General features: G+C 43.8%; 1 protein-coding gene across 1 annotated transcript in view; it reads left to right on the forward strand.

The window, feature by feature from the left end:
* Positions 1 to 22,878, forward strand: part of ITCH (itchy E3 ubiquitin protein ligase) — a 119,995-nt gene that overhangs the window by 37,726 nt on the left and 59,391 nt on the right. Inside the window, exons 3-4 of the mRNA XM_050917296.1 lie at positions 14,509 to 14,650; positions 22,571 to 22,695. Of these exons, the coding sequence (XP_050773253.1) occupies positions 14,509 to 14,650; positions 22,571 to 22,695 (267 nt within the window). The remainder of the gene's footprint in view (positions 1 to 14,508; positions 14,651 to 22,570; positions 22,696 to 22,878) is intronic.

Consider the following 22,878-nt stretch of genomic DNA (forward strand, 5'->3'; position numbering starts at 1 on the left):
TCCTCTGGAATGGTGGTTGAAACATGAAGGGACACAAATGTCTTGCACCACTGGCTACAGCAGTGCCGTGCAAATGCCTGTTCTCACTTTCAGGTGATGATGTAAACAAGAAGCGGGCAGCATTACGCCCTGCAAATGTAAACAAATTTGTTTGTCTGAGCAATTGGCTGAAGAAAAAGCAGGACTGAGTGGACTTGTAGGATCTATTGTTTTATTTTTAAATGCAGTAAGTTCTTGTACATAATTCTACATTTGTAAGTTCAGCTTTAATGATAGAGATTGCACTACTGTACTTAGGTGAATTGAAAATTATTATTTCTTTTGTTTTTTACAGTGCAAACATTTGTAATAAATAAGTGATCACTGCACACTTTGTATTCTGTGATCAGTATATTTGAAAATGTAGAAAACTTCCAAAACTATTTAAATAAATGGCATCCTGTTGTTTAACAGTGCGATTAATTTTTGTAATCACTTGACAGCCCTAGTTCCAACATTTCTGCTGGTCCTAGGCCACGTGTTTCCATTCTCTCCCCAGCTGCAGAGCATCGTCAGAGCTGGCAGGTGTCGGTGCCAGGCTTAGGTGGCAGTGGGTCAGCATGGAGGGAGCCAGGAATGCTACCGCTGTAACCAAGTGTGTGAACGTGGGGCTGGAAGCCCAGGGCAGAACTGGAGCCTGGTATGTCAGAAGCAGGGTAGTGGGGCTGGCTGGACAGTAGAGCCTCCCATGGGGAGCAGGAGCCAGGGACAGGATGGGACAGGACTCCTCTGTGCGGAGTCACCTCCTTTTCCCCTGGCCTCTCCCAGCTCATCTGCTGCCCCTGCCTTTCTCCAAGCTCCCCTGTGCTCCTTCCTGGGTCCTCCGAGTGCCCTGTGTTCCAGCACTTCTCTTTGTAGGACGCCAGCACTGTCCTGAATGAGATATTGGCTGTTTTGCTCATGAGTGACACCAGTTGCTCATGACTCTTTCACAAGTCATATAGAGCATGCATCAGATTCAAAGGTCTTGGGTTCAGACTCTTTTAGGGTATACAGAACTTCTTCATGAGTGAACTCTGAGAATGTAGGCTTGGTGGAAGCAGTTGGGGCAAATCCAGGTTGTATTGAAAGTGTTCCTGAATGTGCATGGTCTTTTCAGTGAAACAGGATGATAGTTCTTCACAGCATTTGGTGCTCAGTTCCAGTACAGACTGTAGACAGTTAGGGTTGATAAAGTAATTTAGTTTGGGGCAGGTTTACTAATGAAGGCTGAAAGGAAGGTTCTCCTGGCCTGTAGTGCAACCTCTGGATAGGCTTAGAGGAATTCCCTATGTTTCATCCAATTGTATCAGCGTTTGTTTTCTGCCACTGATAGTTGAGTTTCCATCTCTCTCTCTCTTCATGTGGCACAGGGTGTTGGAAAACTGAGATCTCCTGTGGGGGCAAAAGGGAGGAAGGGACCATCGAGGGACCACGTATTGATGGTCAAGGTTAACATACAATGATGATGATTCGCCAGATCTTTGACTCCTTGTCCTATGAGTGAAGTGCTATTGTCCTTTAGCATGCTTTAGAATTTGGTGGAGAGCACATGTCTTTGTGATTGAATCAGGATCCTGGGTCTGTCTTGTTACCTGGGAGTTGGAAGAACTCTGACTACTGCGTTAATGAGATGAAGGCCTGACCGAGACAGTGACTGGTTTATGGTGTCCTTGATATTGATTTATTTTAGCTCATTTTTGAATGCTTGACTTTGCAACCTTTAACGTACATCTGACAGTTCTTCTGGTATTTAACTTCCTAAACTTAAACCAAAAAAAACACAAAACCAACCCCTGAAAAACAATGCATCTTGTGGAACTGTACTGAATGCGTCTCTTTCCTTCCCTCCTCCCCCCAATGAGTCAGCAGCGGGACTGGAATCTTTTAGAGCAAACAGAATAGACCTCTGTCATTTGAACGAACTATCTTGTAGCTGTTATAGAAAGCTGTTATCTTCTAGTTGGATCAGCCACGGGAGGAGAATGAAATGCACACTTTGTCCGTGGGTTTTATAGCTATTTATTAGAAGGCAAAGGAATGTTGAGACTCAAAAATCCTGAGTTCAGTTTCAGGTTCTAGAGGGAAATGTGCTCTCTAAACCCTCTTACCTCTTAGTCCTCCTCTACCCTAAGCCTGCCCTTACTTCCAACCCCTGGCCTTTTTCTATCCCTGTCCCCCTGCCATTGGATCCTCATATATGTGCGTTAGTCAGGCAGTCAGCTTTCTCATTCTCTACACTTCTGGGCACCAGCAGGGGGAGGTTTGAGAGCAAAGGAGAGAGAATTTGTCTGCCCTTAGTTCTGATGGCTAGCGCCATCTAGGCCCCTGGTAGCTTGGAGGGGCAAGTGCATGGAAGTCCTGCTCAGCCTCTGCCGCCCTAAGATGGCACATGCTCAATGACTCTGAAGTGCACACATGCTCATCCCCACAGTCAGTAGGTAGGAGCTATGTTGATTTGACATATGATCACTGCATATGGAATCTTTGGATAATTTAGCTACCAAACAAGCCTCTATTGTGGGAACTGCTCTTTTCTGGACTTACAACTTGGCCAATTTGGGTGGATTTTCACTAGGACAAGGAAAACATACCCCTGACAACAGTGTGACCCTTCTGTCAAATTCCAAATCCATGCTCCAAAGCATAGCAGTGGTAGAGCTCAATCAATAGTTGTAAGATATTTAACAAGAACAAAACACATTTTCCTCTATCTTTATGTTTAGAAACAGCTGAACTGTGGTTCAGCCTAATAACTATTGTTCCAACATTAAATCATGATGACTGGTTTGCTGACTTTGATCTTCAGGATGCTTATTTCCACGTAGCAATTTTCCCAAGCCACAGGATGTATCTCCAGTTTGTTGTAGTGGACTGGCACTATCAGTACAATGTGCATCCTTTTTTGTCTGTTTTCCACTCCCAGGGTTTTTATCAAATGCATGATTGTGGTGACAGCTTAGTCAGGAAGAGGGGAATTCATCTTCCCATATCTGGATGATTGGTTACTGAATCCAGAGCAGAAGTCCTCTCTCCTGTTCAGTTCATGTTACGCTTACTGAGTCATGTAGGTCTCGTCCTAAACAGTGGGAAGTCAGTGCTGGTTCCAACTCAAATAATCAAGTTCATTGGTACCCTGCTAGACACTACAAGTTCAAAAGTGTTTTTGCTGACAGACCAGTTCCACATGATTTGCCATCTATGCCTAACTGCAGTCTCAACCCTCAACTACAGCCCAAGTATGCCTGAGGTTACTAGACCATATGTCTGCATGCACATAGATAGTCCAATATGCCAGGTTGCGCCTTCGTCCTCTTCAACTGTGACTGAAGTGAGTCTGTCATCCGAACTATCATCTATTGGACAGACTTATCTGATTTTGTGCACCAATTCTGGAATCCTTTTGGTGGACAGCTCAGGGCAATGTGTCCCAGGGTGTTCCCTTAACTCAGTTTCCACTGACCAGAACTGTTGTCATTGATGCCTCCCTAATAGGTTGGGGAGCGCATATGGGGTTGCTGAAAGTTCAAGGCCTGTGATCATAACAGGAAGCTTCTCTGCATATCAATGTCCTGGAGATCTGTGCCATCTGCAGTGCCTTTTGGGGCTTTTGAGGTCACACCAGGGACTCAGTGGTGCTCAAACTTACCGACAATACCACTGTGATGTATTATGTAAACAAATAGGGGAGCACACTCCAACATGCTGTGTCAGAGGTGATAGGGCTCTGGGATTTTTGCATCAGGGAAAACATTACCTTTGTGGTGGATTATTTACCTGGGTTCCAGAATCACCTGGTATGTCACCTCAGTAAAAACTTGTCCCTGAATCACAAGTGGTCTCTGAAGTCCAGTGTCCTACAGTCCATCTTTGCAGTTTGGAGCATCCTGAAGATTGACCTCTTCACCACAAGAGACATCAATAAATGCAATCTGTTTTGCTCTTGAGAGAATCTCAGTCTGGGCTCCCTGATGGATGCTTTTCACCGGAGCTAGGAAACGGCACTCCGTATGCTCTTCCTCCAGTTCCAATCATCCCACTGTCATTCTCAAGATGAAATTGGATTGTGCCAAGTTGATTCTCATTGCTACAGTGTGGCTGAGACAATGTTAACGGGGAGTCCGGTGGTATCATAACCTTAGTCCCAGATTTGGACCTTAGCGTCCAAAATATGGGGGTTAGCATGAAAACCTCCAAGCTTAGTTACCAGCTTGGACCTGGTACCTGCTGCCACCACCCAAAAAATTAGAGTGTTTTGGGGCACTCTGGTCCCTCTGAAAAACCTTCCCTGGGGACCCCAAGACCCAAATCCCTTGAGTCTCACAACAAAGGGAAATAATCCTTTTTCCCTTCCCCCCTCCAGGTGCTCCTGGAGAGATACACAGACACAAGCTCTGTGAAACTACACAGAGAGACTCCCCCTCTCTGTTCCCAATCCTGGAAACAAAAAGTACTTTCCTATTCCCCCAGAGGGAATGCAAAATCAGGCTAGCAATCCAACACACAGATCTCCCCTTGATTTCTTCCTCCCACCAATTCCCTGGTGAGTACAGACTCAATTTCCCTGAAGTAAAGAAAAACTTCAACAGGTCTTAAAAGAAAGCTTTATATAAAAAGAAAGAAAAATACATACAAATGTGCTCTCTGTATTAAGATGATACAACACAGGGTCAATTGCTTAAAAGAATATTGAATAAACAGCCTTATTCAAAAAGAATACAAATCAAAGCACTCCAGCACTTATATTCATGCAAATACCAAAGAAAAGAAACCATAGAACTTACTATCTGATTTCTTTGTCCTTACACTTAGAAACAGAAGACTAGAAAGTAGAAAGTACTTCTCCAAAGCTCAGAGAAAGCAGGCAGGCAGACAAAAGACTTAGACACTCAATTCCCTCCACCCAAAGTTGAAAAAATCCGGTTTCCTGATTGGTCCTCTGGTCAGGTGCTTCAGGTGAAAGAGACATTAACCCTTAGCTAGCTGTTTATGACACGCCCCCCAAATTGCAGACAGTGGGGAAGCTCACTGGCGGCGATTTCCTTCTACAACTTGAAAATAAACAGATTAATACAACACATACACCTTTACATATACTCCTAAGTATATAACTAACAGATTTCTACATTTTAAGAACACTTTTTAACTACTGAATTCTGGGAAACTCTCACGGGAGAGTGCATCAGCAACTTTATTAGAAGCTCCTGTGATGTGTTGAATTTCAAAATCAAAATCTTGGAGAGCTAAACTCCAACGAAGAAGTTTCTTGTTGTTCCCCTTGGCAGTATGAAGCCACTTTAGTGCAGCATGGTCAGTTTGTAGTTGGAACCGCCGTCCCCAAACATATGGGCGTAGCTTTTCCAGGGCGTACACAATGGCATAGCATTCCTTTTCACTGACTGACCAGTGACTTTCCCTCTCAGACAGTTTCTTGCTGAGAAACACGACAGGATGGAAGTTGTGATCTGTTGCTTCCTGCATGAGCACTGCTCCTGTACCACGCTCAGATGCATCTGTGGTTACTAGGAATGGCTTGTCAAAGTCCGGGGCCCTGAGCACAGGGTCAGACATGAGCATCGCCTTAAGCTGGGTAAAGGCCTTTTGACACTCATCAGTCCACTTAACGGCATTTGGCTGGGTCTTTTTGGTCAGGTCGGTCAATGGGGCAGCGATTTGGCTGTAGTGGGGTACAAATCGCCTGTAGTATCCGGCCAAGCCTAAGAAGGATTGGACCTGCTTCTTGGACCGTGGGACAGGCCACTTTTGGATAGCATCCACCTTGGCCTGTAGGGGGTTTATGGTTCCTCGACCCACCTGGTGCCCCAGGTAAGTCACTCTGTTTTGGCCTATTTGACACTTTTTGGCCTTAACAGTTAGTCCTGCCTGCCTGATGCGCTCAAAGACCTTTTCCAGGTGTAGTAGGTGTTCGGGCCAGGAGTCTGAAAAAATGGCCACATCATCGAGGTAGGCAACTGCAAATTCTCCCAGTCCAGCTAGTAGACCATCTACCAGCCTCTGGAAGGTGGCGGGTGCATTTCGAAGGCCGAAAGGAAGGACATTGAATTCATACACCCCCGCAGGGGTGACGAATGCTGACCTCTCCTTGGCAGGTTCATCTAGCGGTACTTGCCAGTACCCCTTGGTTAAGTCTATTGTAGAGATGAACTGGGCACGTCCCAACTTTTCCAATAGCTCATCGGTACGTGGCATTGGATAGTTGTCCGGACGAGTTACAGCATTTAGCTTACGGTAGTCCACGCAAAAGCGTATTTCCCCATCTGGTTTGGGTACCAGAACCACTGGAGATGCCCATGCACTGGTAGATGAGCGGATTATACCCATCTGTAGCATGTTCTGGATCTCCCGTTCTATAGCAGCTTGGGCATGAGGAGACACTCGGTAGGGTGGGGTTCTGATTGGGTGAGCATTACCTGTATCAATGGAGTGGTATGCCCGTTCAGTCCGTCCTGGGGTGGCTGAGAACAATGGGGCGAAGCTAGTGCACAGCTCCTTGATTTGTTGCCGCTGCAGACGTTCCAGGGTGGTTGAGAGGTTCACCTCTTCCACGCCACCGTCTTTTTTCCCGTCGTAGTAGACACCGTCAGGCCACTCAGCATCATCTCCCTGGACTGTAAACTGACAAACCTGTAAGTCTCTGGAATAAAAAGGCTTGAGAGAATTAACATGGTACACTTTAGGCTTTAGGGAGGAATTGGGAAATGCTATGAGGTAGTTTACAGCTCCCAGGCGCTCTTGGACCGTGAATGGCCCTTCCCATGATGCTTCCATCTTATGGGCCTGTTGCGCCTTCAAGACCATAACCTGGTCTCCTACCTTGAAGGACCGATCTCTGGCATGTCTGTCATACCAGGCCTTTTGCTCTTCTTGAGCATCCTTTAGGTTCTCTCTAGCAAGGGCTAAAGAGTGTCGGAGGGTGCTTTGTAGGTTGCTTACAAAGTCCAGAATGTTAGTTCCTGGAGAAGGCGTAAACCCCTCCCATTGCTGCTTTACCAACTGTAATGGCCCCTTAACCTCGTGACCATACACAAGTTCAAATGGTGAAAACCCTAAACTGGGATGTGGTACAGCCCTGTAGGCAAACAGCAACTGCTGCAACACTAGGTCCCAATTATTGGAGAGTTCGTTGATGAATTTTCGTATCATGGCCCCCAAAGTTCCATTGAACCTTTCCACCAGGCCATTGGTTTGATGGTGGTACGGGGTGGCAACCAAGTGATTCACACCATGAGTTTCCCACAGTTTTTCCATGGTCCCTGCCAGGAAATTAGACCCTGAATCTGTAAGGATGTCGGAGGGCCAACCTACCCTGGCAAAGATGTCTGTTAAGGCCAGGCACACAGTGTTAGCCCGGGTGTTGCCTAGAGCTACTGCTTCCGGCCATCGGGTAGCAAAGTCCACTAAAGTCAGTACGTACTGCTTTCCTCTGGGCGTCTTTTTTGGGAAAGGGCCCAGAATATCCACAGCTACTCGCTGAAATGGAACCTCAATTATGGGGAGTGGCTGGAGAGGGGCCTTGACCTGGTCTTGAGGCTTTCTCACTCTTTGGCATACCTCACAAGACCGGACATAATTGGCAACATCCTTGCCCATCCCCTCCCAGTGGAAGGACTTCCCCAACCGGTCCTTGGTTCTGTTCACCCCAGCATGGCCACTGGGATGATCATGGGCTAAGCTTAAGAGCTTCCCCCGGTACTTAGTTGGAACCACCAACTGTTTTTGCGGCTGCCATTCTTTCCGGTGTCCACCAGAAAGAATTTCCTTGTATAAAAGTCCTTGGTCTATAACAAACCGGGATCGATTAGAAGAGCTGAGAGGCGGTGGGGTGCTCCGTGCCGCCGCCCAAGCTTTCTGAAGGCTGTCATCTGCTTCCTGCTCAGTCTGGAACTGTTCCCTTGAGGCTGGGGTCACCAGTTCTTCCTCAGACTGTGGACTTGGGCTTGGTCCCTCTGGAAGCGATGTAGGTGATGGGGTTGTTTCCGTTGCTGGTGAACCGCTCTCCGCTGGTGCACCTGAGGGTATTTCAGGCTCTGGCTGAGCCTTTTGGGTATGGCTGTCTGTTGCTTCTGCCAGTTTTGGCTCGCTGGCGCCCTCTGGCGTTGAGTTTGAAGATGTAGTTGCACTTGCTGGGGCTGGTTGCTGTTCCAGTTCCGGGCCTGGGACTGGAGATGCTGTGGCTGTTTCAGTGGTTGGCATGGAATCTGGATCCACTACCTCTGTCTGGGTCTCTGGTAACACAGACGGGGCGTCTGTGGACGGCTCAGGAACAGGAATGGGTCTGGAAGCTTGCCTGGTTTGGCTACGTGTAACCATTCCCACTCTCTTGGCCCGCCTCACCTGGTTGGCCAAGTCTTCCCCCAGTAGCATGGGGATAGGATAATTGTCATAGACTGCAAAAGTCCACATTCCTGACCAGCCTTTGTACTGGACAGGCAGTTGAGCTGTAGGCAAGTCTACAGCTTGTGACATGAAGGGGTAAATTGTAACTTTGGCCTTTGGGTTGATGAATTTGGGGTCAACGAGGGATTGGTGGATAGCTGACACTTGTGCCCCCGTGTCTCTCCACGCAGTAACCTTCTTTCCACCCACTCTCAAATTTTCCCTTCGCTCCAAGGGTATTTGAGAGGCATCCGGGCCTGGGGATCTTTGGTGTGATGGTGGTGTAATGAATTGCACTCGCATGGTGTTCTTGGGACAGTTGGCCTTGATATGTCCCAGTTCATTACACTTAAAGCATCTTCCATCTGATGGGTCACTGGGCCGAGGTGAGTTACTGGAGACTGGTGAGGTTGAAGGGTAGGGTATCTGTGGCTTTACTTGGGTGGTATGTGGGGTCTTTGGCTGTCCTCGGTTGTAGGGTTTATGGTCTGTGTGCCCCCTGGGGTAATCGTTCCCCTTGACAGTAGCTTTCTTGCTTTCTGCCAGTTCCATCCATTTGGCTCCAATCTCCCCCGCCTCAGCGATATCTTTGGGATTTCCATCTTGTATGTACCGTGTGATGTCTTCAGGAACACCATCCAAGAACTGCTCCATTTGTATGAGGAGATGCAGTTCTTCCAAGGTTTGAATGTTGTTTCCTGTTATCCAGGCCTCATAGTTTTTTGCAATGTAGTAGGCGTGTTTGGGAAATGCCACCTCTGGTTTCCACTTTTGGGTTCTGAAACGCCGACGGGCATGATCTGGGGTTATCCCCATTCTGTATCTGGCCTTGGTTTGAAAAAGTTTATAGTCATTCATTTGCTGCTTAGGCATTTCAGCTGCCACCTCTGCTAAAGGTCCACTGAGCTGTGACCTCAATTCTACCATGTACTGGTCTTCGGGAATGCTGTACTCAAGACAGGCTCTTTCAAAATTTTCCAAGAAGGCCTCGGTGTCATCACCTGCCTTGTAGGTGGGAAATTTCCTGTGCTGTGGAGCAATATTTGGCGCCGGGTTGTTAGGGTTGGCTGGCACAGGCAGCCCAGCTTTTGCCAAGTCCAGTTCATGTTTTCTCTGTTTTTCCTTCTCTTCATTCTCTTTTTGTTGTTTTTCCATTTCTTTTTGTTGTTTTTCCATTTCTTTTTGGTGTTTTTCCATGTCTCGGCGGTGGGCCGCCTCTTCTTCTTCTTGCTTCCTTCTGTGGGCCAACTCTTCTTCTGCTTGTTTCCTTCGGTAGGCCACCTCTTCTTCTTCTAGTTTTCTTTTGTGTGCTGCCTCTTTGGCTGCCTCTTTGGCTGCCTGTTCTCTTTGGTAGGCTGCCTCTTTGATCTGTTCTTCTCTTTCTTTCATCTCCATCTCTTTTTGTTTTATTTCCAGTTGTCGCCTGTGTTCAGCTTCTCTGAATTGTTCTTCGGCCTCAATTTTTGCCTTAGAAGTCATGGTTACTGTTTTCTTGGGTTGGGGTGCCCTCCGGTGTTTATCTTCTGCACTGCAGGTTCTCTTTTGCCTCCTGAAGTCTGCCTAGCAACAGTGCTTTTTTCCCTTTCTCTCTCTAGCTAATGTTCAATGAAAGTAAACCAGAAAAACCACTTTATTTGCATGCCTATAGTGCTGGAACTTGCCTCCTAATGGGAGGGCTATTGCATGACAAAAGACCCTTAACAGTCTGGTAATGGCTTCTTGCTTAACATGCAAGCCACAAACTGCCAGAGAGAGCAGAAAAAAAAAATTCTCTCTAGTTCCCTTTTAAAACCAACTGTTTCTCTCTGCTAAAAAGCCCTTAGCAGAGAAGAGAAAAATATAATATTCCTACTGGCTTCTGGATTCTGTCTATATCCCACCTGCTGCCACTCATATCATAACCTTAGTCCCAGATTTGGACCTTAGCGTCCAAAATATGGGGGTTAGCATGAAAACCTCCAAGCTTAGTTACCAGCTTGGACCTGGTACCTGCTGCCACCACCCAAAAAATTAGAGTGTTTTGGGGCACTCTGGTCCCTCTGAAAAACCTTCCCTGGGGACCCCAAGACCCAAATCCCTTGAGTCTCACAACAAAGGGAAATAATCCTTTTTCCCTTCCCCCCTCCAGGTGCTCCTGGAGAGATACACAGACACAAGCTCTGTGAAACTACACAGAGAGACTCCCCCTCTCTGTTCCCAATCCTGGAAACAAAAAGTACTTTCCTATTCCCCCAGAGGGAATGCAAAATCAGGCTAGCAATCCAACACACAGATCTCCCCTTGATTTCTTCCTCCCACCAATTCCCTGGTGAGTACAGACTCAATTTCCCTGAAGTAAAGAAAAACTTCAACAGGTCTTAAAAGAAAGCTTTATATAAAAAGAAAGAAAAATACATACAAATGTGCTCTCTGTATTAAGATGATACAACACAGGGTCAATTGCTTAAAAGAATATTGAATAAACAGCCTTATTCAAAAAGAATACAAATCAAAGCACTCCAGCACTTATATTCATGCAAATACCAAAGAAAAGAAACCATAGAACTTACTATCTGATTTCTTTGTCCTTACACTTAGAAACAGAAGACTAGAAAGTAGAAAGTACTTCTCCAAAGCTCAGAGAAAGCAGGCAGGCAGACAAAAGACTTAGACACTCAATTCCCTCCACCCAAAGTTGAAAAAATCCGGTTTCCTGATTGGTCCTCTGGTCAGGTGCTTCAGGTGAAAGAGACATTAACCCTTAGCTATCTGTTTATGACAGGTGGCACCTTAAAGACTAACAGATTTATTTGGGCATAAGCTTTCGTGGGTAAAAAACCACTTGCATCTGAAGAAGTGTGTTTTTACCCATGAAAGCTTATGCACAAATAAATCTGTTAGTCTTTAAGGTGCCACCAAACCCTTCATTGTTTTTGTGGATACAGACTAACACAGCTACTCCTCTGATACTTGAGACAATATTGGTTCTTTGACCTCTTCACTTTATCAGGTCAGCCTCCCATATCTATTCCTTTTCACCCCCAATCTCCTGACTCAGCATCAGTCAGATTTTGCATCCGGTGCTCAGTTCCCTGCATCTCACAGCATGGATGTTGCATGGTTACATGAGATGGAGGAACAATGGAGGTGGTCTGGCAAATCTTGCTTAGTAGTAGGAAGCCTTGCACTAGAGTGGTCTGTTTGGCCAAGTGGAAGTGGTTGTCGATGTGATTGCTAGCTCAGTGAGTTCAACCAAAGACGGCTTGTATTGAGAACATCTTGGACTACCTGTGACGCCTTCAGTCTTTTTGTCTTGCACTTAGTTCATCGACAGTGCACCTGGAAGTGATTTTTGGCATTTGATCCACTCATCCATGGAAAGTCAGTGTGTTCAAACTGCAGGGTGGTGAGAGTCTTGAAAGGGAAATGCTTGTCTCCACCTGTTGACTAAAAAACTGGTTCCTTTGTGAGACCTTAATACTGCCTTAGCAGCTTTTATGGGACCTGTGTACGAGCCTCTGACAACGTCTTTCTCCCTTCTGTGTCAGAAAACTGTTTTCCTTGTAATGATAACATGTGCAAAGAGAGTTGCTGGCTTTGATGGCAGAGCCTCTTTTACATGCAGTTTTCCAGAGACAAAGTAACCCTGCAGCTGCACCCCACGTTTTTATCTAAAGTGGTTTCTCAGTTTCACTTGAATCGAGTTATTTATCTACCAGTGTTCTTTCCTAAGATGCATTCAACCCCAGATGAGCAACTTCTTCACACATTGGATGTCAGGCGATGTTTAGCTTTTCACCTGAATATAATCTTTCTGTTCTTCATCTCGTCTATTTGTTTCATGTGTGGACCGAATGAAGGGGCAAGTAGCAGCTCAGACTGTGCCTCCTCAAGGGTGTGAGCTTATTTCACAAAGGCCAAGGCAACGTTGATGCCATTTCTAAGGGCTATTCTGCATTGGAAGCGGTAGAGCTGTGCTGCTGTAGTGCATCAGGTGAGGCTGATGGGAGAGAGCTATCCCATCGGCATAATAACTCCACCTCTGAGAGAGGTGCTAGCTGTGTCGGCGAGAAAAGCTCTCCTTTTACCAATTGCGGCTTTCTCTCCCCTCTGGGCGGGGCGGGAAAAAAGCTGGAGCTGGTCCTGGAGTCACCTATATGGAATTCATGGCTGCATTTACTCAGAGGTTAAAAAAAAAAAACAGTTACATACCTGGTCTGTAATGATTGTTGGTCAAGATGTGACATAGACATATTGTTTCACCACACATCCTGTCTGCACTCTTAAAATTCAGTGTGAAGGAACTGACTGAACACAGAGGGAGCACACGCAGCCAAACATCTTGACTGCACAGGTTTGGGGTGGCACGGTCCTTACAAAGCCAGGGTAGGGGCTAGGGCCACAGGCTGTAAGCCAGGCCCCTACTGGTACTGCCAGGCAAAGTTCTCCAGCTTTGGTGTGCTGGATGTGCTCACTTCTACATGGAATACACATCTGCATTTGTCACAACCGGAACATGGACAGTCTGACTTAGTGCTCAGAGCAGGAGTCTGGCTGGGTCAGATACCAGGAGATCAGGAGCAGGAGACAAACTTGAGAGTGGAAACACAGCTTGATAACCAGAGTCAGACCAAGTCAGGATACCAGGAAATCAAGCCAGGGGAGCAGGAGCAGGAAGTACAAGGCACATAGTCCAGAGCAAGGTAGGCTCCAGTTGCATGGACAACTTCCCATTCCCAGTTTAAATAGGAACTGTGGACCAATCAGAATTCCCAGCATTCTGCCAGTCAGCTTCCAGGATTGAGGTCCTCGGTCTGAGTTCAGCTCCTATTTTGCCAAAAGTTAGCACATCCCGGGTGATAAGTTGAAACTTGCTGGCTCCAAAGAGCCCTGTGGACCAGGGTTCAAGACCCAGGTCCCTGATAGCATCACATCTTGCAGCACAACAGATACAGTACAGGTAAGTAACCGGTTTTTATCTAAATGCCATGGAGTGACATTAATTCCCTTTGAATAATTAAGAGTAAATATGGGTTGCTGCACAGCTACTAAATGTTGTAGAGTTTAAACACTTAAGGATTCTGATTATAAAGTTTCCTATATAGAAGATTTCGCGTGCCTTATTTCATACTTTAAGGGACCCCTCTGACCTTTTGGCTAACCAAGAGCTTCAGTCAGTGAGCTTCACATTCTAATAGTGGAGTCCCATTGTCATAGTAATAGACTAGAGGAAATATGGATGTTCAGGTAATGAACTTGCAGATAACATGAATTCATCTGTTCCTAAGTGCGTACAGGTCTTCAAGTCAAATTGTCTCTGAAGAGATTGGCATTGTACCCATATGCATATCTAATAATGTTATAAGGAAACTGACAAGCCACTAAAGTGTTTAATAATGTGTAAAGAGACTGGTAAAAGTTAGTGCAAATTTTGTTGTTTGTTCTAATCACAAAAAAACCTACTTGTCTTTGGATGTGCATTTTAAATGCACGGGTGAAATCTCTACTGTAGTCCTCCTAAGCAATTACCAGTGCCATCTTATCCAGACAGGGTAGGATGAATCAAGGCAGGCAGCAGAAGTATGAAGCAGGGTCTGAACATTGCAATCTCTTTGAAGAGGGCAGCATGCTGCCTTAACTAGTACGTGCTGGAGACACCACACGCGTTAGCTTCCTGGAGGTCAGCTGTAGCTGTAACCTTCTAGCCATGTTAGTGTGAGAAGACTTTCATATACTCAGCTAGTGTTGGAGCACTGATCTTTCTCCTCTCAGACCAGCTGAATTCTTCAAATCCAGTGTCTGCATCAAATTCTTCTTTGATTTGAAATCACAGTACACAAGTGTGATATAGCATACTAGTGAATCTAGTTCAAGGTAAAGATAATTCTTGTGCAGTAATCTTGTGGGGTTTATTTTATTTGAGCTGTATTACATGTCCGTGTATTTTAGGTTATTACAGCCATAGCTACTTTCTATACTAAGGAGAACAATGTTGGATGCATTTTTTAACAAATTAGTTTGTTACAGGAATGCAGCTAGTTTTCAAAGTGCATTTTTAACTGATAGCTTATTGAATAGAATAAAATATTCATTGTTTTCCCCCTTTTTTAACAGTTATCTCAGCAAAATTAAAAGAAAATAAAAATAAATGGTTTGGACCTAGCCCTTATGTGGAAGTCTCAGTAGATGGACAGTCAAAGAAGACAGAAAAATGCAACAATACAAATAGTCCGAAGTGGAAGCAACATCTTACAGTGTAGGTTTGGAGCTGTTTTTGTTTTATAGAACAATATATGAAATTTAATAATTATTACGTTATAGGCAATTAATGTAAAGCCTCATTTCTAAACTGTGTTCTGTTCTTTTCATATTAAAGAAAAGGTGGTACTGTGATACGGCTGCTATAGTATGGAGCATTTATGTAAATGCTGTGTGTTAACTTATGTGGCATGGAAGGGATGCACTGTTAACACAGGAATACATTCCATATTAGCACACCTGATATGCCAATAAATCTGCTTTTTGACATGATCTACCAAAAGTAAGGAAATCTGTGATCGAGCTGACACTGTCCCATGTTCACTTGTTCAGTACATATTTACTGGTGGTGTAGGGGTTGTCATCTCAAAATTCTGGACTGTGGTTTCAATACACAGCTATTCGTTGTGTCATTATTAGTTTTATAGCAGGTTATATTTTAAAGCATGCTTTTCGGTGACTCCTACTTGCAAAGATCCAACCTCCAATGCAAGTGTGAAATTCCTTGTGTACCCGCAAAAGAGAACTTCTTTATCTTTCATGAAATCCAGTTCTCTAGAAATGCCCCAGAATGCATCATTTGGAACATTGGAATCAACAGAAATTGTATGCAGCTGTTAGTATTTCTGATAGCACTTATGTTCCAGAAATATTGCATTATAAGGCCCCTTTAGAGAACCTGGGAACACCCTGGTTAGTAGGAGAATATTCCATATCTGTGCCTGACTCAGGATGCAAAGTTAATTTTTTCCCTTTATTTGGTTTGTACTGCAGCACTGAAGAGCCATTCTTAAGAAAACAAGACCTGTTTGTTTTATGTACATTAAAACACTAAGACTGCAGGAGCCAGTTGTATAGCAGAATCTGTTTTTTGTTTTTTAATCTTGACACCCTGCTTTTTAAAATACAAGATGCAAAGTATTTTCACTCTCCAGGTCTGCCACCCAACACACATCAATGCATGAGCATTTCTGCACATTGGCCCTGTGCAGTCCACATTGTATGCAGATCCACTGTACTTGAATTGTAAACTAAAACTACTGGTAGAGCCGGGAAGAGAATAAATAACCTGTTTTGTGTACATTTTTTGAAATTTCAGAATTTGATTTAGTTCCAATTTGGAATGAAAACCAAAAATCTCTAAATTATCTGTGAAAGGAAATGGAGCCCTGAGCAGTCTGCTTGGTGAGCTGTCCCAGAGCTGTGGACCCTGGGAACCCTAGGGTTCCCAATTCTCTGGCAGTCCATCTGGTGGGCTGCCCCAAAGCTGTGGTCTCTGGGAGCCTGGGCTGCTGAGGACCTGGGAGTTGGTGCTTCCAGGATGTTGGGCCCCCATAAGACATGCTGCCAAGGAAGCAGGCAGGCAACTTTGCAGGAAACCAGACAGTTTTCTTTCATAATTCTACTGGATCCTGTCAGAATTTTGTCAAAATGGAACAGTCTTTGTGAAACATTTAGATTACAATGAATTGACAAATACTGATGAAAAGGTGTTTTTCTGGTCAGCTCTAACTGCTAGTTTGCTGTGATAGCCACAAATGACTTTTTTTCTCCTTGGACGTTCTAAAATAGGGTGACCAGATGTCCTGATTTTATAGGGACAGGCCCTACCCCCGTCCCGATTTTTCACACTTGCTGTCTGGTCACCCTATTCTAAAACTAGTAGAAATGTGTGCAATTTAATTGTTCTCTTCCATGCTACCTTAGGGGAGAAAAGAGGCCAAAATAAGATGATAGTATTTTAATGTCGCTTAACCCTTCCTCTAAAGAGCTTCTGTGCTGCTGTTATTTCAATAGAATGTGAGTGGAATCAGTAAAAAGTTAAGGCATGACCACATGAGCTGGAATTTGTATTGAGGTGTTCATAGTGTTGTAAGGACCTATAAAAAGAGCACGTCCCTTCCTCCTAAGAAATTAGTCTACGTCAGACCAATAGCACAGCAAAAATGACATCAGGCAGTAGTGGGCAGAAAGGACGACAAAAAAAAATGTTAGACTGCAAGAAGTATAAGGAGGTGAATACTGTTTTTCCAGGGTAACCTACCTCTTATTATTTTTTTCCCCCTCTCTGGATCTTAATTTTCTTATGTTAGACAGTGCCTAAAGAAGACAGCATAGTAGAGCCTTGCTGGAGAAGAGAAGACTGAACGTGAAGTGGAACAAAGTATAAACAATTGATGGAATTAAGGGGAAGGGGTGATGAGTAGCAGGATAGGTAGCCCTTATTTATTTTATAGCAGTGGTGTTTTTTGAATGGACTGGACGGGATAGGTGAGTACCAGGAAGATGAGTATAATAGTCAGGATTCACATGTGGGTTTTAGCAGTAGAAACAATGTCAAAGTATTTTACAGAGGTTAGCAGGAAAAAAGCCATGATTCTCAGCTCACCCTCACAGTGTGGAATATGACAGAACAATGCTGAAAAAATCAGGCCTCTTAACGTACACACCCTCACAAAGGGAATTCTCCCTCCTTATGGAAGGAAGGCCAGCAGTCCAAATCAAAGTTAGAGAATCAAGTATTAAAATATATATGTAGGCAAAACTCCCAAGCAGACTCTTTCAGGTATGGGTATACAGAGTTTGGTAAATTGAACTTAAAGGTCTACAGATGCCCTAGTCAAGCTATAGCCTCCACATATCCCTCTGTAAAAGACTGGGAAAGTGTCAAGTTGTCATTCTCAGTTACTGTGGATTACCATGCCCTAATGTCCAGGTTATTGTTCCTTGATTCTGTAGCAAGTTACAGTGCCTCTCCACTTCCTCCCCTCTAGCAAGTGGCTTTGGAGGGCAGAGAGGGATAGCATTACAAATGGGAAAGAACCAGCAGGCAGTAAGGGTCTCTTGACCCACTCTTTATTTATTTCTGTTCTCTCCCTTCCCCTCCCACCCCCTTCCATTCATAAAGCCAGAAGGTTCCTTAGTGTGCACTTGTCAAAATTTATCCTGGTATCGCTACTTGAGATAAATGTACCTATTTTTCTGGTGGTCAGGGACTCATAGTTTCTAACTGGGAGAGATTTTTATCTGAAAGAGTAGCCACCTAACTGTATCGACCTTCACAGGTAGCCAAGTAAAGGCAGGCATAATTTTCATAATTGAAATAGGGGACTGAGACAATCAGGGGACATTAGGTCAACAGTATTAAATACATAAATATAACGTTGCTGGACAGTATTCAAGTATGGCCCCTCTCCACCTAAAAAGAAGAAAAAAAAATCACATGGCCTGAGGGCTTCTCCCCGAGTTACAGAGAGGAGCAGGGGCATGCAGATAACCTTCCTTGTTATCCTATGAATGGAATTAATAGAATCAGGCCCTCTACAGAGGAAACAAGGCCTTTATTCCAGACTGAGCCTAGTCTCCTTCCCCATCTCCCCAAAACTAAAAAATTTCAGAAGGCCACAGAACAGTTTTTGACCCTGAATATCTCAATAGATCAAGTAAGAAATCAAAATTCAATATGGAGAGCTTGAAATCCGTATTGGCCACCATCAGCAAAAGGAACTTCATGAAGAATGCCTATCTCATAGCTCAATTACCGTTTCACAGAGGCACCTATGTTTTGTTTTTGAAGCACAATACTACCAGTACAGGTGCTTGTCCTTTGATTTAGCAACAAAAAGTGCTAGTAGTGTTAATAGCTGCTCTCAGCCAGGAGAGGATCCATGTCTTCCTCTTCCTGGACAAATTTCTTATCTGAGCCTTATCCAAAACTAGGGTTATGGATAGCACCACCCTGACAATAAGGGTGCTGCAGACTGAGTCAGTTAACATTAGTCTCAGCAGATTCCCCGTCATAGAGTGGAGACAGACAATGTCCTCCACAAAGTTTTTTGTTGCAGGAAATATGGGAGAAGCTAAGGAGTATTATCAAAACCATCAACTGCTTAAGGGATGTATCCATTCATACACATCAATGGTGACTTGAAAAGACATTCTTAGAGGGCCAGTGCTCACATGAGGCCACTACAGGGCTTCCTCTTATACCTCCCTGAACTCTCTCTTACCTTCACTGAGAGATAGGTGTCTCTCCCCAGCTGGATTTGCAGGTAATTCAAGTGGTGAATGAGTCCAAGCAAATTCAAGTTGGGCTTCCCCATTGGAAAGTTACCACCACTGTGCAGGCCTGCAGAGATGGGGTGCTCATGTGAGATCAAGAAACGTGGTCCAAGTAAAAGAATGAGCACATTATAAACTGGTGAAAGCTCATGGCTATCCAATATGGTGTCAAATCTCTGCTCCCATATCTGGACTCCCTCCTGTGCTCATCATAACAGGCAACACGTCAGCCATTCATACATCAACAGATATAGCAGAACAAGGACTACTGCTGGTCAAAGAGAAGCTTATCTCTTGATAACTTGAAAAGGAGAGAATCTGCAGCCAATTCACTCCTTTCTCATCCAAGGGAAAAAGAATCATGGCCAACTGGCTCAGCATGCAAAAATGAGATAATTTAGAATTGGATGTATACCCAGAGGCATTTAATCTCCTGGTGAAAGAATTTGATCTTCTAGCAACAGATCTGTTTACCTCCCACTTAAATCACAAGGTTTCTGTGTCTTCTCTTCTTGGCCTCCCCTCCCCTCTCCTGATCGTCTGTAGCATTTCTGTGAGTTGCAGCACTGGAGTTCTGATAGCCCTGTATGGGGCAAGGAGGTTTTGGTTCTCAGACCTCCTCAGCATGACACAAAAACTTCCCATACTCTTTCCATCTGGATGGGATCTGATATTACAAGGGCCAATCATGTATCTGAATCCAGACCGTCTAAGCCTAACTGCGTCGCTCTTGAATGGAGAGTCTTAAGTCAAGAAGGTTGTTCATGACAGGTAATATGCATGCTTTTATTTTCCAGAAAGAAATCTAACTCAATTAATTCAAGAGCGTGGTTGAGCTCTATCCCTTGCTGCCAGGACAAGGGTCTCACCCCTACATGATGTGTCTCCATCGATTCTCTTCAGGATGGACTTAGATTAGGCCTTGCAGTTCTGAAATTCAGACCTCAAGGTGCTGCTTTGTCTAGCATCCTTAGTGCAGTAGGCAGGTAGTAGATTTCATCTTACCCAGGTACCCAAACTTTTTATTTTTTATTTTTTTTATTTGAGAGCAGCATCTCTTCTACAGCCTCTTGAGGAGGAGCACAGAGTTATTTCATGGGATTTTAACCTGGTTCCCAGTGCCAATTGAGACCTTCCATTTGAGCCATTCAGGAAGGTGTCTCATTACTTTCTAGCCATTAAGGTAGCCTTTTTGATAGCATCCATGTCAGTTCATGGGGTACCTGAGTTGGGAGTTCTTTTCCTGGAAACTCAATGCTGCGCCTTCCATAAAGATACTCAGAACTGACCCTGCCCTTTATTTCCAAAGAGTGATTCCAGGGTCATAAAGCACAAGAAATTGTCATTCCTTCCTTCCTTTTGCACAGCTCCATCTCACCCCAAAGAGAAACTGTGGTATACTTTAAAAGCAGCAAAGAATCCTGTGGCACCTTATGGACTAACAGACGTATTGAAGTATGAGCTTTCGTGGGTGAATACCCACTTTGTCGGATGCCGCATCCGACAAAGTGGGTATTCACCCACGAAAGCTCATGCTCCAAAATGTCTGTTAGTCCATAAGGTGCCACAGGATTCTTTGCTGCTTTTACAGATCCAGACTAACACAGCTATCCCTCTGATACTTGTGGTATACTTTGAGAACTCTGTGGGTGTTCCAAGTAACATATCCACTGCACAGCTCAGTAAGGCAAATGCTTTTGTGTATTGCTTTATCATTCGGTGTCAAAAGGGAAAGAAGGCTTCAAAATCTTCCATTTCCAGGTGGCTAAACTATTGTATATCAGAAGCATGCAGAGGAAAAAGCGTAACTCCATCTTCCAAAATCAGAGCTCACTCTCTCATAGCTATGGCAAGCTTATGGTCAAAAAGATCATATGCCTCATACGAGGAAATCTGTAAAGCAACCAGCTGCTCATCTGTTCATACCTTCTCCAAATTCTACAAGCTGGAAATCCAGTCATCTGATGCTGCCTTTGGTTGACGGATGCTCCTTGCTGTAATATCCCAGTGACTGTTAGGAAAGGGTTACCCTCTTTGACATCACATAACTGATATATTTTAAATACATACCTATAACACGTGTCTATCATTCCTCCCTCCTCAGCTTGAGTGGACGCTATGAAAATCCCAGTGTCATTTCACTACAGATAAGAATAGAAAAATGTATCCATGCATTACCTGAAAATTTCCTTTCTTAAAATAATGAGGTCCACAGATTAAACCCACCCTGACTGGGCAATAAATTGTGGAAAGACATGGGATTATTAATTGGCACTCAACTTTGTTATTCATTGATCTGTGGGAAGATTGTTCTATTTAATCTTAATGCTTAATTTTCCTTTCTGATATAGAATGGTTAGACATTTCCTAGGCTTATAGAAGTGTCTGAGCTGGCAGTTTCATAGAGGTAGAGTCACATCTCCCCTGCCATTGATTGAGAGGTTTGTTCTGCCTCCGGGGCTGCATAGAGCAGAGGCCCCAAATGTCATGGCTCTGTGGACCTCATTACTCCAAGAAAGGAAATATTTGGTAGGGCACAGATAAATTTTCCTATTGGCAGCACATTGTGAGAAAAACTTGCATTGCCACTGTTGGTGCTGCACCTTTTCTGTGGTAAACTTTTGTCTCCAGGGTTATTAATGTAGCACTTTTCATGAACCACTGGATTTATTCAGTTTTTGTGTACGCTTTAAAAAGTGGATTTCCTTTGTTTTGCTCTAAACAGTCTTTTGGGGAGGGAGAGGGGAACAGGTGAGAGTGAACAGGTAAATTGCTCACTACATTCTATGATTGCATTCAGGTTGCTTTAGACATTGTGGCAGATGCTGTAGTGACCATTTGTATTCTACAGTGGGAATTACTTAGGATAGACTTGAGATCCATACCTCAAGGCCAGCAAGAGCTTAGAATGCTGTAAAAGCAATACACTCACTCCACTTCTGGGAATTTTGGGGGAGTGAATTTAGGGTTAAGTGTATATCACTGTCATATCAAAGAGAAGAAGACCCTGTTCATGAAGGTTCCTACTATTACTCAGAAAGGGATTCTCCTGATAACTTTATTTCATTTTGTAGTCAAAAGCATGGTAGTGCAAAATACTATATCAGTTTATGGCAACCACTTTTCATAGAGTCCCAGTTCCTTTCACTTTCATCACAGCAGTGTGGACTAAATATGTGATAATTTAGACCTTTGCATTTTCACAGAAGTGCACATTGGGACATAATCACTTGAAATCTAGTCAACGTTTCAAAATATTAAAAGTAGTTTTGAGTACTAACCCTCTCCTGCAGGCCCCTTGCCAATTTTAGTGTTTTACAATGGCTTTGTTCTCTGAAAAAATATTCTCTCCCCTCTTGCTGTATGAAAAGTTCACACAGGACCGTGCAAGGTAAACAGTAAAACTGAACCTACATAAAGTTAAAAACAAAACAAAAAAGTGGAATAAAAAATATTTTTCTCTTAAATTTTGGTTATAGCAATTTTAGGTGTTGATTGTAATAGTTAATAGTCAATTTTCACACAAGTATGATTAAGTTGATTGTTTCTGAGCATAGGGGGCATACCATCTCCACTTTCTGACCCAAGCATGAACAGTTTTAGTAACCATTTTGACTTCTCTTTCTCTTTGGTATCTTGCTTTCCCATCATCCACATAACAAGAAAATTAATGCATTTTAAGCTGTTATAATTTTAAAAAATCTTTGAAGTTTGATGTGCCAGTTAAATAATATCATTTTTATTTTCAATAAACTTTGTTTTTTAAATAAAGGCTGATGTGTATTACAGTCTGGTTGTGATGCTTTGCCCAGTGTTCACTATTGTCCTGCTCTCTGTATGGTTTTTTTTCCAACAGAATTGTCACTCCTGTCAGTAAATTAAACTTTCGAGTCTGGAGCCATCAGACGTTGAAGTCTGATATTCTACTGGGTAGTGCTACTCTGGAGGTTCATGAGACACTGAAATCAAACAATATGAAACGTAAGTATGTAACTAAAAAAATTTACCTTGTTTATATGAAATTTGCCATACTTCCATTATTTGGTAGTTCAAGGTGCTGTGTTTAACCCTTGTCAGTAATGTGGTGATTTAAAGAATATATCTAAAGAATAATTGCTCTTTTTTGTCTACTGATGGTATTTAAGAGCTTTCTCTTGCAGTTTA

This window comes from Gopherus flavomarginatus, chromosome 11, assembly GCF_025201925.1.
Source record: "Gopherus flavomarginatus isolate rGopFla2 chromosome 11, rGopFla2.mat.asm, whole genome shotgun sequence".
NCBI lineage: Eukaryota > Metazoa > Chordata > Testudines > Testudinidae > Gopherus > Gopherus flavomarginatus.